Raw genomic sequence first — 12,500 nt, 5'->3', positions numbered from 1 at the left:
AGCGTGTGTGCGAGCGTGTGTGTGAGCGAGTGTGTGAGCGAGTGAGAGTGAGTGAGCGAGTGAGCGTGTGTGCGTGTGTGCGTGTGTGCGAGTGTGCGAGTGTGTGAGTGAGTGAGTGAGTGAGCGAGTGAGTGTGTGTGTGAGTGAGTGTGTGAGTGTGTGAGTGAGTGTGAGAGTGAGTGTGAGAGTGAGTGAGCGTGTGTGCGAGCGTGTGTGTGAGCGAGTGTGTGAGCGAGTGTGTGAGCGAGTGTGTGAGCGAGTGTGTGAGCGAGTGTGTGAGCGAGTGTGTGAGCGAGTGTGTGAGCGAGTGTGTGAGCGAGTGTGTGAGCGAGTGTGTGAGCGAGTGTGTGAGCGAGTGTGTGAGCGAGTGTGTGAGCGAGTGTGTGAGCGAGTGAGAGTGAGTGAGTGAGTGAGTGAGCGAGTGAGTGTGTGTGTGAGTGAGTGTGTGAGTGTGAATTGAGCACTATATATATCTGTGTATGTTTGTGGTTTCACCATGACATTAAAGATTAAACTTCAGTCTGGTAACACGTGTGTGTGTGTGTGTGTGTGTGTGTGTGTGTTGCGCAGGTGCGGGCGATCAGAACCTGTTCACAGCCCTGTACGGATCACTGACCCAGCAGCTGCCCAGAGAGCCCATGGAGTGGAGGAGGTGATATTATACTAGGGGTGCAGCGATTAACCGGTTTCGCGATTAACTGCACTTTAAAACGTCACGGTTAATTAATCGTAAAGGTTCCGCTAAACTCCCCTGTGGGACAAATAAAGTCAATATTAGTCGTATATTAATAATAGGCTACTTCATTAACTTCGTTATTTACTATCCCTGGTGTAGTATTATTCAGAAGTAAAAACCAACAATATTTGTTTTCACAATGTTTCCAAAGTCTCTACCCCAGGTCCAAAAGAAATGCAAAGAAGGTACGAACTGCAAACATTAAATACTTTTGCGATCTATTTCCATTTGTTATTTTCAAAAGAGAAATACTGTCATGGATGTTTACCTTTTTTTAATCCCAATGGGAGAGATGGACTTTTGTTTGTCTTTATTATTATTATTTTGTGCTGTATTATTGGTTACCGTGTTATTTCTGTTTCAAAAGCCAGCAATAAATAACACTTTAATATCTAAAGAGTGTTCATGTGATTTTATACATTAGTAATGTTGGGAAATGAATAAATGCATAATAATCGTCATAATCGTAAAATCGTGATTATTCCTACAATAATCGTACCAACAAAATCTATAATCGTTGCATCCCTATATTATACAGTAGAGTATTAAAGTATTATACAGATGTTATTATACAGTACAGTCACAATGAAGCAGAAGTAGCGTCAGATCTTTACATGCATATTGTGATGTTCATCTGAGTGTAACAGATTATCAGTGAGATTAAATGCAGGGCGGGACTTGGTTGGACTTGATATGATGTTGAGATGTGGGCGTGGCTCGGTGTGAGCTTGAGGGGCGGGGTTTAATAGCACTAAATCCTGATTAAACATTAAGAGCTCAAAACATTAAAAAATTAAGCTTATGCAAAGATGAATCATTCACAGTAGGATCTATAAGATGTTTTTAGATAATAGATTACACAAGAAAGTCTTAATTATGATTTCAGGTCTTAAATTTGGGTACGGAAAGCTTAATGTGACGATTAAACTTCAAAAGACTATGATTTCATTAAATAAACACGAGCGGCTGCTTTCTGTACAGCCATTACCGGAGAAACCGTTCTATTTCTGCTGTTCTGAAAGCGCCACCTGCTGGCAGAGAATGAATCTGCTGTTTTTGTTCAGACCAATGCGAAAATCCACCCATGTTTTAACACGCAGAGCTATAAATGTGAACTGGTGGATCGATAAGAAGATAATGCATTATAAAAACCTGTTATTTAATTTATATAATAATTGTTTAAAGAGTTTGTCCAGCTCAGCGTTTCATAACAGTGTTTGTATGTTTGATAAGAGCGGGTTTCAAAGAGGTCAGAGCAGAAGAAGGTCATTAGGAAAGGGATCAAATCTTCATCTCGTGTCATTAATCAGATGTTTCTCGTCTCAGGTCTTACGGACGAGCACCGAAGATGATCTATCTGGAGGCTAATTTTGTCCAGTTTAAGGAGGAACTGCTTCCTAAAGAAGGGAATAAAGCTCTGCTGACGTTCCCCTTCCTGCACGTCTACTGGACTGACTGCTGCGTGAGTCTCGCGTTAGACATCATAGCTGTGTCCATAATGACATTTAGTTTTAGCAGTCCCGTTCCTAAAAGAAGCAAGAAGCGTCCATCATTCAAAACACTTTTCCTGTTAATTAAGAGCATCATCTGAGTAGTGCATAAGTAACATTTTTCACACCGGGTCAGAATTGCATTATTGGAGAGAAAAAACAGTCGCATTAAAAAAAATTGCATTGGTGTACAAGACATATTTTATCATTACAATTCAGAAATAATTTAAATACCGATAAATGAAAGGGTTGCACACATTATAAAGCTCTGTAAATGTGTTTAATTCCTCTCACTCTCGAAAACAGAGAGTACAGCAATGAAAAATAGAGTAGAAATTGCAAACAGTGTGAAACAAACGTAAATAATAGTGTCATTTATTATGTGCAACATTTATCATAAATGCCAAGCCAAAAATAATTAATTTATTGTCTGAGCTTATTTGCTCAAACATCTAATTCCTGTTTATTTGTCATGCTGTAAATAGAATTTGATAAGTTGAGTGCATTGCATTGTGGGAGACAGATTCTGTGCAGTGCGATCTGTTGCACATTTGGCAAATATAGGACATTGTCTTGTATCGTGGGTGTTCAATACATACAGAAGATTCACATTCTACACACTGCTGTCTTAAAAACAGTAGTTAGTATGGCATTCAGAGATGTGTGTTTGTGTGTGTGTGTTTCTGTTTGTGTGAGTGTGAGAGAGTGTGTTTTTGTGTGTGTGTGAGAGAGTGTTTTTATGTGTGTGTGTGTGTGTGAGAGTGAGAGAGAGAGTGTGTTTTTTATGTGTGTGTGTGTGTGTGAGATATTATTTTTCATCCCCAATGGGACTTGGGGTACCAAACATGATATACCTGCATGGTATAATGTACATGTATCTAACTGCATCTGTAGTATTTATGTCCCTGTAAATAATTTATTTTAAGTGGATTTAAATAAATGGTTAAATGTGTGTGTGTCAGGACTCGGAGGTGTACAAGGCATCGGTGAAGGAGGACATGCAGCGCTGGCAGGCTGCTCTGCGTCTGCACGGTTCGGTGGATTGGCTCATCGCGGTGGTGGAGAGCGACAACAAGAAGAAGAACAAGACCAACCTCCTGCCACGCACCTCCATCGTCGACAAGATCCGCAGCGACTTCTGCAACAAGCAGAGCGACAGGTGAGCTCCTGATCCCAGCATGCTCTGCTCCCCGACGCAGCAGCTGCTGCTGACGATTACTTACACACTCAGTGTCTGAATGAACACACATGCAGCAGTCAGTCACAGCTGAGGCACAGAATCACCAATTCATCAGCGGTTATTATCAGTGTTTTGAGATTATCGATAACTACGCCTGATCAACTGAACTCACTGCTGGGTAATTTCATGCTGTTTAGTTAGTCATAAGTATAATTGTTTACATTTATTTTATGTTTTTTTATACTTGGATTTAAAAAAAATGTTATATAAATACAATTATAAAAAATCAAATGTGACCCTGAAGCACAAAACCAGTCATAAGGGTCAATTTTGTGAAATTGAGATTTATACATCATCTGAAAGCTGAATAAATAATCTTTCCATTGATGTGTGGTTTGTATATATGTAGTGTTGGCTATTGCTACAAATATCCCCCAGCGACTTAACACTGCTTTTGTGCTCCAGGGTCACATATGGTATTGTATTTAATGTGATGTAAGTGTGTAATGCAGACCGTGTAAGCCAGTGTCTGCTGTGTGTCTGCAGGTGTGTGTCTCTGTGCGATCCGCTAAAGGAGTCGTCGCGCTCGCAGGAGTCCTGGAGCTCGTTCCTCACGAAGCTCCGCACGCTGCTGCTCATGTCCTTCACCAGGAATCTGGGCCGCTTCGAGGACGAGATGAGGACGCTGCGAGAGAAACGCACCGAGCCCGGCTGGAGCTTCTGCGACTACTTCATGGTGCAGGTGTGCGATTTGCTGAGGGTGGTGTTACTTTCGTTAACGAAAACTGTGATGAAAAATGTTCGTTGACGAGCTTCAGTGCTTCATTGAAAACAGTGACTGGTTTCTGAATAAATGCACTTACTCAACCGCTGTTGTTTTAATAGAGAAACAGGCTATTGCAGTTTGGAATTACACCGTTATAATAATCTTTTTTTTTTTATAATGTAGACAGAGAGATTGCATAAGTCTTTGGTATTCATTTATATAATAAAAAGCCTATAATAAATCAGTACACTAGATGAGGGACCACGAGTTCTGTTGATTTGTGTTTACTGGAGAAAGTGCAATACCTGAAATGCAAAATACATTTCTCAAATGACAACAATCATTACGATTATAATTTTGAGCTAAATACATTTTTATCAGTTTAACCATAATACAGCACGACGAAAATGTGACTAAGATTTAATCGACTAAAACGCTCAGACATTTCGTTGAGTTAAACTTGACTGAACAAAAACAGGACAAGGCTGCCTAAATATGATAACATTCGAGTAAGACTAAGACTAAATAAAAAATGGCTGCAAAAAATAATACTGCTGTACGGATAATTAATAATAATCTTATTGCTAAAATGTCTAGTTTTCATTGACTAAAACTAGACTAAAATGTTGAGATTTTAGTCGACTGAAACTAAATAGGAACTAAATATGATAAAAACTAACAAGGACATTTAACACGGGACTAAGACTAAAAATAGCTGATAAAGTTAACTCTAGCTGAAGGAGCTGTCAATCACAGCATGCAGAAATCATATCTGTGACCCTGGAGCACTAAACCAGTCATAAGGGTCAATTCTTCGAAATTGAGATTTATGCATCATCTGAAAGCTGAATAAATAATCTTTCCATTGATGTATGGTTTGTTAGGATCGGACAATATTTGAAAATCTGGAATCTGAGGGTGCAAAAAAATCTAAATATTGAGAAAATCATCTTTAAAGTTGTTCAAATGAAGTTCTTAGCAATGCATATTACTAATCAAACATTAAGTTTTGATATATTTACGGTAGGAAATTTACAAAATATCTTCATTGTGTGTGTGTGTGTGTGTGTGTGTGTGTGTGTGTGTTGATCAGGAGGAGCTGGCGTTTGTGTTCGAGATGCTGCAGCAGTTTGAAGACGCTCTGGTCCAGTATGATGAACTAGACGCTCTTTTCACGCAGTATGTGCTCAACTTTGGCGCTGGAGGTAAACCGTCATCTGTGCATTAATGTCCTGTGCTACACAGCTTCACTTAATATATAAAAAAAGATATATTTTATATTCATATATACAAATTACATCAGTAGAAAGATTCTTAAATCACAATGTGTTTTTTATTTTAATGTTTTTTTATATTTTATTGTATTTTATAACGTATGTTCATTAAAAATTTAATATAAGTAAAATGACAAAATATAATAAATACATTTTTTAATAAACACGGTATACTGTATTATCACGATATTGAAATTTAGTTACATAAAAGTGTTGTCATAATACAGCGTAGCAGGTTTAATAACTTTTTTCCTTCTAACAAAAATAACTGAACATTTAAATACAATAAAGCAATACACCAAATTTGATTCAACTATATTAAATAATATTTTTGACTTGACTAATTCGAGTCAAATTATATTTTATAATTTTGTATGTTACCATTTTTATCAGTGTACGATATTAAATCAGCATATTAGAATGATTTCTGAAGGATAATTTGACACTGAAGACTGGAGTAATGATGCTGAAAATGAAAAAAAAACTAATTCTGAATGAATAGCATAAAACAGCTATTTTAAACTGTAGTAATATTTTGCACTATTATGTATATGTTTGATTATTATTTGTAATATTATTTTGATATTCATATCAAAATAGCATATAAATGATACTAAAACACCATTCCATGAAACATATAATAAGTAATAACTTTACAGACCACAAACATTTGAATTGTATTGCATGGACATGTGTTTGTTTGTTTGTTCATTCGTTCATTTGTTCGTTCATTCATTCAATTGGTAACAGGAAGAAGAAGACAAGAAAATCAAAACAAAAAAAAACTGTGGAATGTGGAAACTGTGGAAAGACTGTGAGAATTGGTGAATTGTGTCTTGTTTGTCTTCATCAAAATAAATAGCACTGTATACCAGTGGCGAGCGGTGTCTTTTTTAACCGGGTATGCTGAGTCCCCCCCCCCCCCCCATCAGCTTTTAGGACACTCAGAAGGGATCACAGAGGGTGGGGAGATTCCCCCGCTCCATACGTCTCTCTGCATCAGCTAAATGAGTTTTTTATTCCCAGTGAAAACAGTTAAAACTCCCATCGGGTGACATTACTCCAATAACAGACCATGCAAAATACCCCAAAATATTTAAAATATTGCAAAGCAACGTTGCAACCTTGCAAACAATAATAAAATCAGAGAAGGACTTTAACTGTGAGCGACACGAGCATACGCAAAACAAATGGAACAATATGTTTGTTATTATTAAAATTTTGTATAGCCCATATTTTATACAAAAAAATGTAATTTACCGCTTAGGCAATAACGTTGACAATAACGTATATCTTCAACATGCGTTGTCTATAACCAAAAATGTAATAGGTTCAGTGGACTTTTAAAATTTGCTTTGCTTGAGAAAATAAAAATATACATTTAGTGTTTTTTACTTTTGATTTAGTCGAGTTGGTTTTGCATCAAGCACAATGTGATTCTCGGCAATCGAGATCTGACAGAAACCGCACATTTTTCCTCTTGAGTGAGCGCTTTGCGAACAGTTTACCTCGTGCATTAAATCAACCGCAGACCAGCAAATCACTGAGAACGCGCTATAATCCTGACGAGTCATAGCAACAGAGCGGAGGCGAGAAAGCTGCGGAGAATCCGCTCGCCCGGAAGCAACCGCAAGAAAATTTAAACAAAATGACTGCCTTTGGTAATAAATCATTGTACGTACTCATTCCTAACTCTTTAAGCTTTAAGGTACATTTCAAATGACAAGGGATCCACTTATAATCATGTTTAAATGAAATATCCCGTGAGCTTATTCTCTAAAATGGCCTGGGTATGCGGAGCATTCGCAGCTTATATGGACGGAACGCCACTGATCTATGTATATATTAGAGGTCGACCGATGTATCGGTTTTGCCGATTAATCGGCACCGATAGTTGATTGCTGGAACTATCGGTTATCGACAAAAATCCATGCCGATTGTTTTCCGGGTTGCGTCCGTTGCTGGAGCGGCTGAGAAGGCTCTGCTGTCATTACACAGCGCGAGAGCGGCCTCTAGTGGTTGAAATCACTGACAGCACATGCTGTTTGTTTAGACACGTGATACTGCACGCTGAACAGAGCGGGGAACTTCAGACGCGGATTTAAATGCAGCTGACAGAAAATCCTGCCGCACCATTCACATAGTTTTCCGTTAAATTACATTATATTGGTCCTGAATCATTGTTGATGTACATAATGAATTGTATATTGTGCATTTTCAGCGAAACGTTTGTCTTTCTGTGGCTCTAATGCATCACTGTATAAAGGTCTGCTTTTATTTGTGTACACTCACAATGAAAACAAAACATTGTGCTTTTGTAAAATAAAGAAAACAGATAGGATGTCGCTTTCTGCCATTTGAGTTTCCTTTCTTTGAACTAATTTAGCGTGTCACAAAAATGAACTGAAACTCAGCGTATATAGCCTAGGCTACATTACTTAGCACTGTTTTCCCCCTTGTTTATCTGTTAACTAAATCAAATATATTTCAAGTATTAATTCCTTGTATGTGTGTATATATATATATATGTATGTATATGTACTGCAGCTTTTATATAATTTAATATAATATTTAGCCCTTTCATCTCTTTCACAATTTGTTCTACTGTCTGTTCAAAATAAATGAAAAGAAACCTAGCATAGTAGATTTGTTGTTTTTTCCTGTTGTACCGAAATCGTATCGAACCGTGACATCTGAGTATCGTTAAAACTCGTAATATATCATCAATATATAATTTTTTTTTTTTTACAAATAACTAACATTTTAAAAATATGTTTATGGGACTTTCGCATTTTATGGATGTTGTCGATCAGGATTTAATTGGATTATGTTAATGTGTGATATTGTTTCTCAGTGTTATTTTTCCACTGCCCACACAGCCTCGATTTCATTGGCAGAAAGATTATTAAAATAAAATAAATATCATTAATAAATGTTTATCATTTATTTATTATATTTCATAAAATATATTTAAAAATATTAAATGTGAGTACAATTATAAAAATATAATTATTTAAATGATAAAAATTAAATAATTAAAAAATATATAGTTACAAAAGTTTTTTATCAAAAATGATCAAAATATGTTTAAAGGAATTTTGTATTTTATAAATGTTGTCCATCACAATTTAATTGGATTATGTTAAGCCATGATATTGCTTAGTACAGAAAGATTATTAAAATTAAGTGAACAATATATTTTTGTTTTGTATACTTTCTTATATTTTTTATACAATATTTATATTTATTAAAAATATATTTTTTTAATTTAAGTAAAACTCTATTCATATAATAAACTATTAAAAATAAAAATATAATAAATACTTTAAAATAAATGAGTAAAATATAGTTCAATGCATTATTTAAAATATACCTAAAATTATAAAAATATGCTAAAAAAAATGAAATGTTGCTTTTTAATAGGAAATCATTTGAATAACGTGTACCCATGAAATGCTCACAGTAGAGAAATTAAGAAAGTAAATGGAGATCATTTATTCAGATAATGTATCTGAGCAGGTTTGACTCTGGTTGTGTGTGTTTTGCTGGTGTTCAGACGGCGCTAACTGGCTGGGCTCGTTCTGTCAGCCGGTGCGCAGCTGGAACGGGCTGCTGCTGCGGCGGCCCATCGACATGGAGAAGCGTGACCTGATCCAGAGAGGAGAGGCCAGTCTGCTGGACCTGCGCAGCTACCTGTTCTCCCGCCAGTGTACGCTGCTCATCTTCCTGCAGAGACCCTGGGAGGTGACGGCCCGCGCGCTCGAGCTGCTGCACAACTGCGTGCAAGAGCTGCGGCTGCTGGAGGTGTGTGTGTGTGTTTTACCGCCGTTTACACGGTGCTAGCTGTGGGGCGTTTCAGGTGTTTTTGGGGTGTGTTTCAGATGTGTTTGGGCAGTGTTACAGCTGTTTTTGGGGTGGGTTTCAGATGTGTTTGGGCAGTGTTACAGCTGTTTTTGGGGTGGGTTTCAGATGTGTTTGGGCAGTGTTTCAGGTGTTTTTGGGGTGGGTTTCAGATGTGTTTGGGCAGTGTTACAGCTGTTTTTGGGGTGTGTTTCAGATTTGTTTGGGCAGTGTTACAGCTGTTTTTGGGGCGTGTTTCAGATTTGTTTGGGCAGTGTTTCAGCTGTTTTGGGGGCCTGTTTCAGATGTGTTTGGGCAGTGTTTCAGAAGTTTGGGGTGTGTTTCAGGTGTTTTGTGACATGTTTTAGACATTCGAAGCCTGATTCACATATTTTGGGGCATATTTCAGGTGTTTTGGGGTGTGTTTCAGATATGTTTGGGCAGAGTTTCAGCCATTTTTGGGGCGTGTTTCAGACATTTGGGCGTCTTTTGGGGCGTGTTTCAGACATTTGGGCGTCTTTTGGGGCGTGTTTCAGACATTTGGGCGTGTTTTGGGGCGTTTCAGACATTTGGGCGTGTTTTGGGGCGTTTCAGACATTTGGGCATGTTTTGGGATGTGCTTCAGATATTTGGGGCGTGTTTCAGACGTTTGGGGCGTGTTTCAGACGTTTGGGGCCTGCCCTGTGTTTGTGGCGTGTTTCAGGTGTGTTTCAGACATCTCTGGCGCATATTTCAGCCATGTTTGGGGCGTTTTTGGGCCGTGTTTCAGACGTGTTTGGGGCATATTTCAGGTCTGTTTCAGACATGTTTGGGGCGTGTTTCAGGAGTGTTTCAGATATGTTTGGGGCATATTTGAGACATGTCTGGGTCGTGTTTGAGGTGTATTTGGGGCTTTTCAGACGTGTTTGGGGTGTGTTTCAGGCGACTCTGATGCGTGTGTGTGCTGCAGGTGTCTGTGGTGAGCGGCGCTCTGGACTGCTGGGTGTTTCTCAGCTGTCTGGAGGTCCTGCACCGGATAGAGGGCTGCTGCGACCGCAGCCAACTGGAGGCCAACACCTCCCACACCGTGGGCCTGTGGACCTACGCCACGGAGAAGGTACTGATCACACATGGCTAACGCACTCGAAGGCATGTGACAGTGGCCCTTTTGGGCTTATTTCTTCATTCATGTGTGATTTTATTGGCAGCTGAGGTGTCTGGGTGATCTGTGTGGTCTGGTGTCCGAGAACGGCCCGAACTCTGAGGACCTGAACAAAACCGTCGACCTGCTGGCTGGTCTGGGAGCAGAGAGACCCGAAACGGGTAATTATGATGAAATAACGCATAATTTTCCATTATCCTTATTGTATGAGGTGTTTGATACTACTCAAATTTATCAACTGTTATATACATACACACATATATGTATAATATAAATATATTTGAACACACACAAGAAGTCTCTTCTGCTCGTCAAGGCTGCATTTATATGATCAAAAATACAGTAAAATTGTGAAATATTATTATAATGTAAAACAGCTGTTTTCTATGTGAATCTCTGTTAAACTGTAATGTATTTCTGTGATGTGCAGCTGTATTTTCAGCATCATTCCTCCAGTCTTCAGCGTCACATGATCTTAAGAAATAATTTCATAATCATATTTTTGTGGAAACTGTGATGCACAACATATTCATCAAGGCTGCATTAAATTGATCAAAAGTGACAGTAAAGACATGTTTCTATAATGTCACAAAAGATTTCTATTTCAAATAAATGCTGTTCTTTTGAACTTTCTGTTCATCTGTGAATCCTGGAAAATAAAATGTATGACGGTTTCCACAAAAATATTGTGCAGCACGACTGTTTTCAACATTGATAATAATCAGAAATGTTTCTCGAGCAGCAGATCAGCATATTATACTGATTTCTGAAGATCATGTGACACTGAAGACTGGAGGAATGATGCTGAAAATACAGCTGCGCATCACAGAAATACATTACAGTTTAACACATATTCACATAGAAAACAGCTGTTTTACGTTGTAAAAATATTTCACTGTTTTTAAAGTATTTTTGGACAAATAAATGCAGCCTTGATGAGCAGAAGAGACTTTCGAGAACATTAAAACTCATAACTATTCCAAGCATTTGACTGGTAGTGTGTATATAAATAAGACTCATCACTAATGAGGAGATTGATGAGCAGCTCACAGATGTGTGTTGATTGTGTTTCAGTGGTTAAAGCGTGTCTGTAATGTGTCTGTAATCTCCGTGTCTCAGTGAACAGTCCTCAGAGTCCGTATAAGAAGCTGAAGGAGGCGTTGTCGTCTGTGGAGGCCTTCGAGAAACACTATCTGGTGAGCGTTCGGTTTCTGTGGTCTGTGAGTGTTTATTTTAGTGCTGTGATTACTGGGTTTATTTTTGCTCGTGGTTTGTGCGTCTGATCAGGAGCTGTCTCACGCCGCTATGGAGATGTATAAGGCGATCGGGCGGCTGCGTTCAGCTCGGCTGGTGGGGAAGAGTCTGGCCGAGTTCTACATGTGAGCACGATTTAACATCACAGAAACACGTGTGACTCAGAGTGTATTAGTGTCGATTAAATGTGACCCTGGAGCACAAAACCAGTCATAAGGGTCAATTTTTGGAAATTGAAATTTATGCATCATCATCAAGATTTCCATTGATGTGTGGTTTGTTAGGCAATATTTGGCTGAGATACAACTATTTGAAAATCTGGAATCTGAGGGTGCAAAAAAATCTAAATATTGAGAAAATCATCTTTAAAGTTGTTCAAATGAAGTTCTTAGCAATGCATATTACTAATCAAACATTAAGTTTTGATATATTTACGGTAGGAAGTTTACAAAATATCTTCATGGAACATGATCTTTACTTAATATCCTAATGATTTTTGGCATAAAAGAAAAATCTTTTCATACAATCATACAATGTATTGTTGGCTATTGCTACAAATATACCCCAGCAACTTAAGACTGTGTGCGTCTGTGTGTGTGTGCGTCTGTGTGTGTGTGCGTCTGTGTGTGTCCGTCTGTGTGCGCGTCTGTGTGTGTGTGTGCGTCCGTCTGTGTGCGTCTGTGTGTGTGCGCGTCTGTGTGTGTGTGCGCGTCTATGTGTGTGTGTGCGTCTGTGTGTGTGCGTCCGTGTGCGTCCGTGTGTGTGCGTCTGTGTACGTCTGTGTGTGTGTACGTCTGTGTGTGTGTGTGCGTCTGTGTG

The 12,500-nt window shown here is 38.5% G+C and overlaps 1 protein-coding gene across 1 annotated transcript in view; it reads left to right on the top strand.

The window, feature by feature from the left end:
- Positions 1-12,500, top strand: part of LOC107575188 (trafficking protein particle complex subunit 10) — a gene marked incomplete at its 3' end in the record, with an annotated part of 22,404 nt that overhangs the window by 2,391 nt on the left and 7,513 nt on the right. Inside the window, exons 2-11 of the mRNA XM_016261607.1 lie at positions 521-652; positions 2,063-2,198; positions 3,189-3,385; positions 3,953-4,148; positions 5,266-5,377; positions 9,003-9,250; positions 10,236-10,382; positions 10,474-10,588; positions 11,547-11,623; positions 11,715-11,806. Of these exons, the coding sequence (XP_016117093.1) occupies positions 521-652; positions 2,063-2,198; positions 3,189-3,385; positions 3,953-4,148; positions 5,266-5,377; positions 9,003-9,250; positions 10,236-10,382; positions 10,474-10,588; positions 11,547-11,623; positions 11,715-11,806 (1,452 nt within the window). The remainder of the gene's footprint in view (positions 1-520; positions 653-2,062; positions 2,199-3,188; positions 3,386-3,952; positions 4,149-5,265; positions 5,378-9,002; positions 9,251-10,235; positions 10,383-10,473; positions 10,589-11,546; positions 11,624-11,714; positions 11,807-12,500) is intronic.

This window comes from Sinocyclocheilus grahami, unplaced genomic scaffold, assembly GCF_001515645.1.
Source record: "Sinocyclocheilus grahami isolate Dianchi unplaced genomic scaffold, SAMN03320097.WGS_v1.1 scaffold2502.1, whole genome shotgun sequence".
Classification (NCBI taxonomy): Eukaryota; Metazoa; Chordata; class Actinopteri; order Cypriniformes; family Cyprinidae; genus Sinocyclocheilus; species Sinocyclocheilus grahami.
This window is presented reverse-complemented; position numbering and strand designations above follow the sequence as displayed.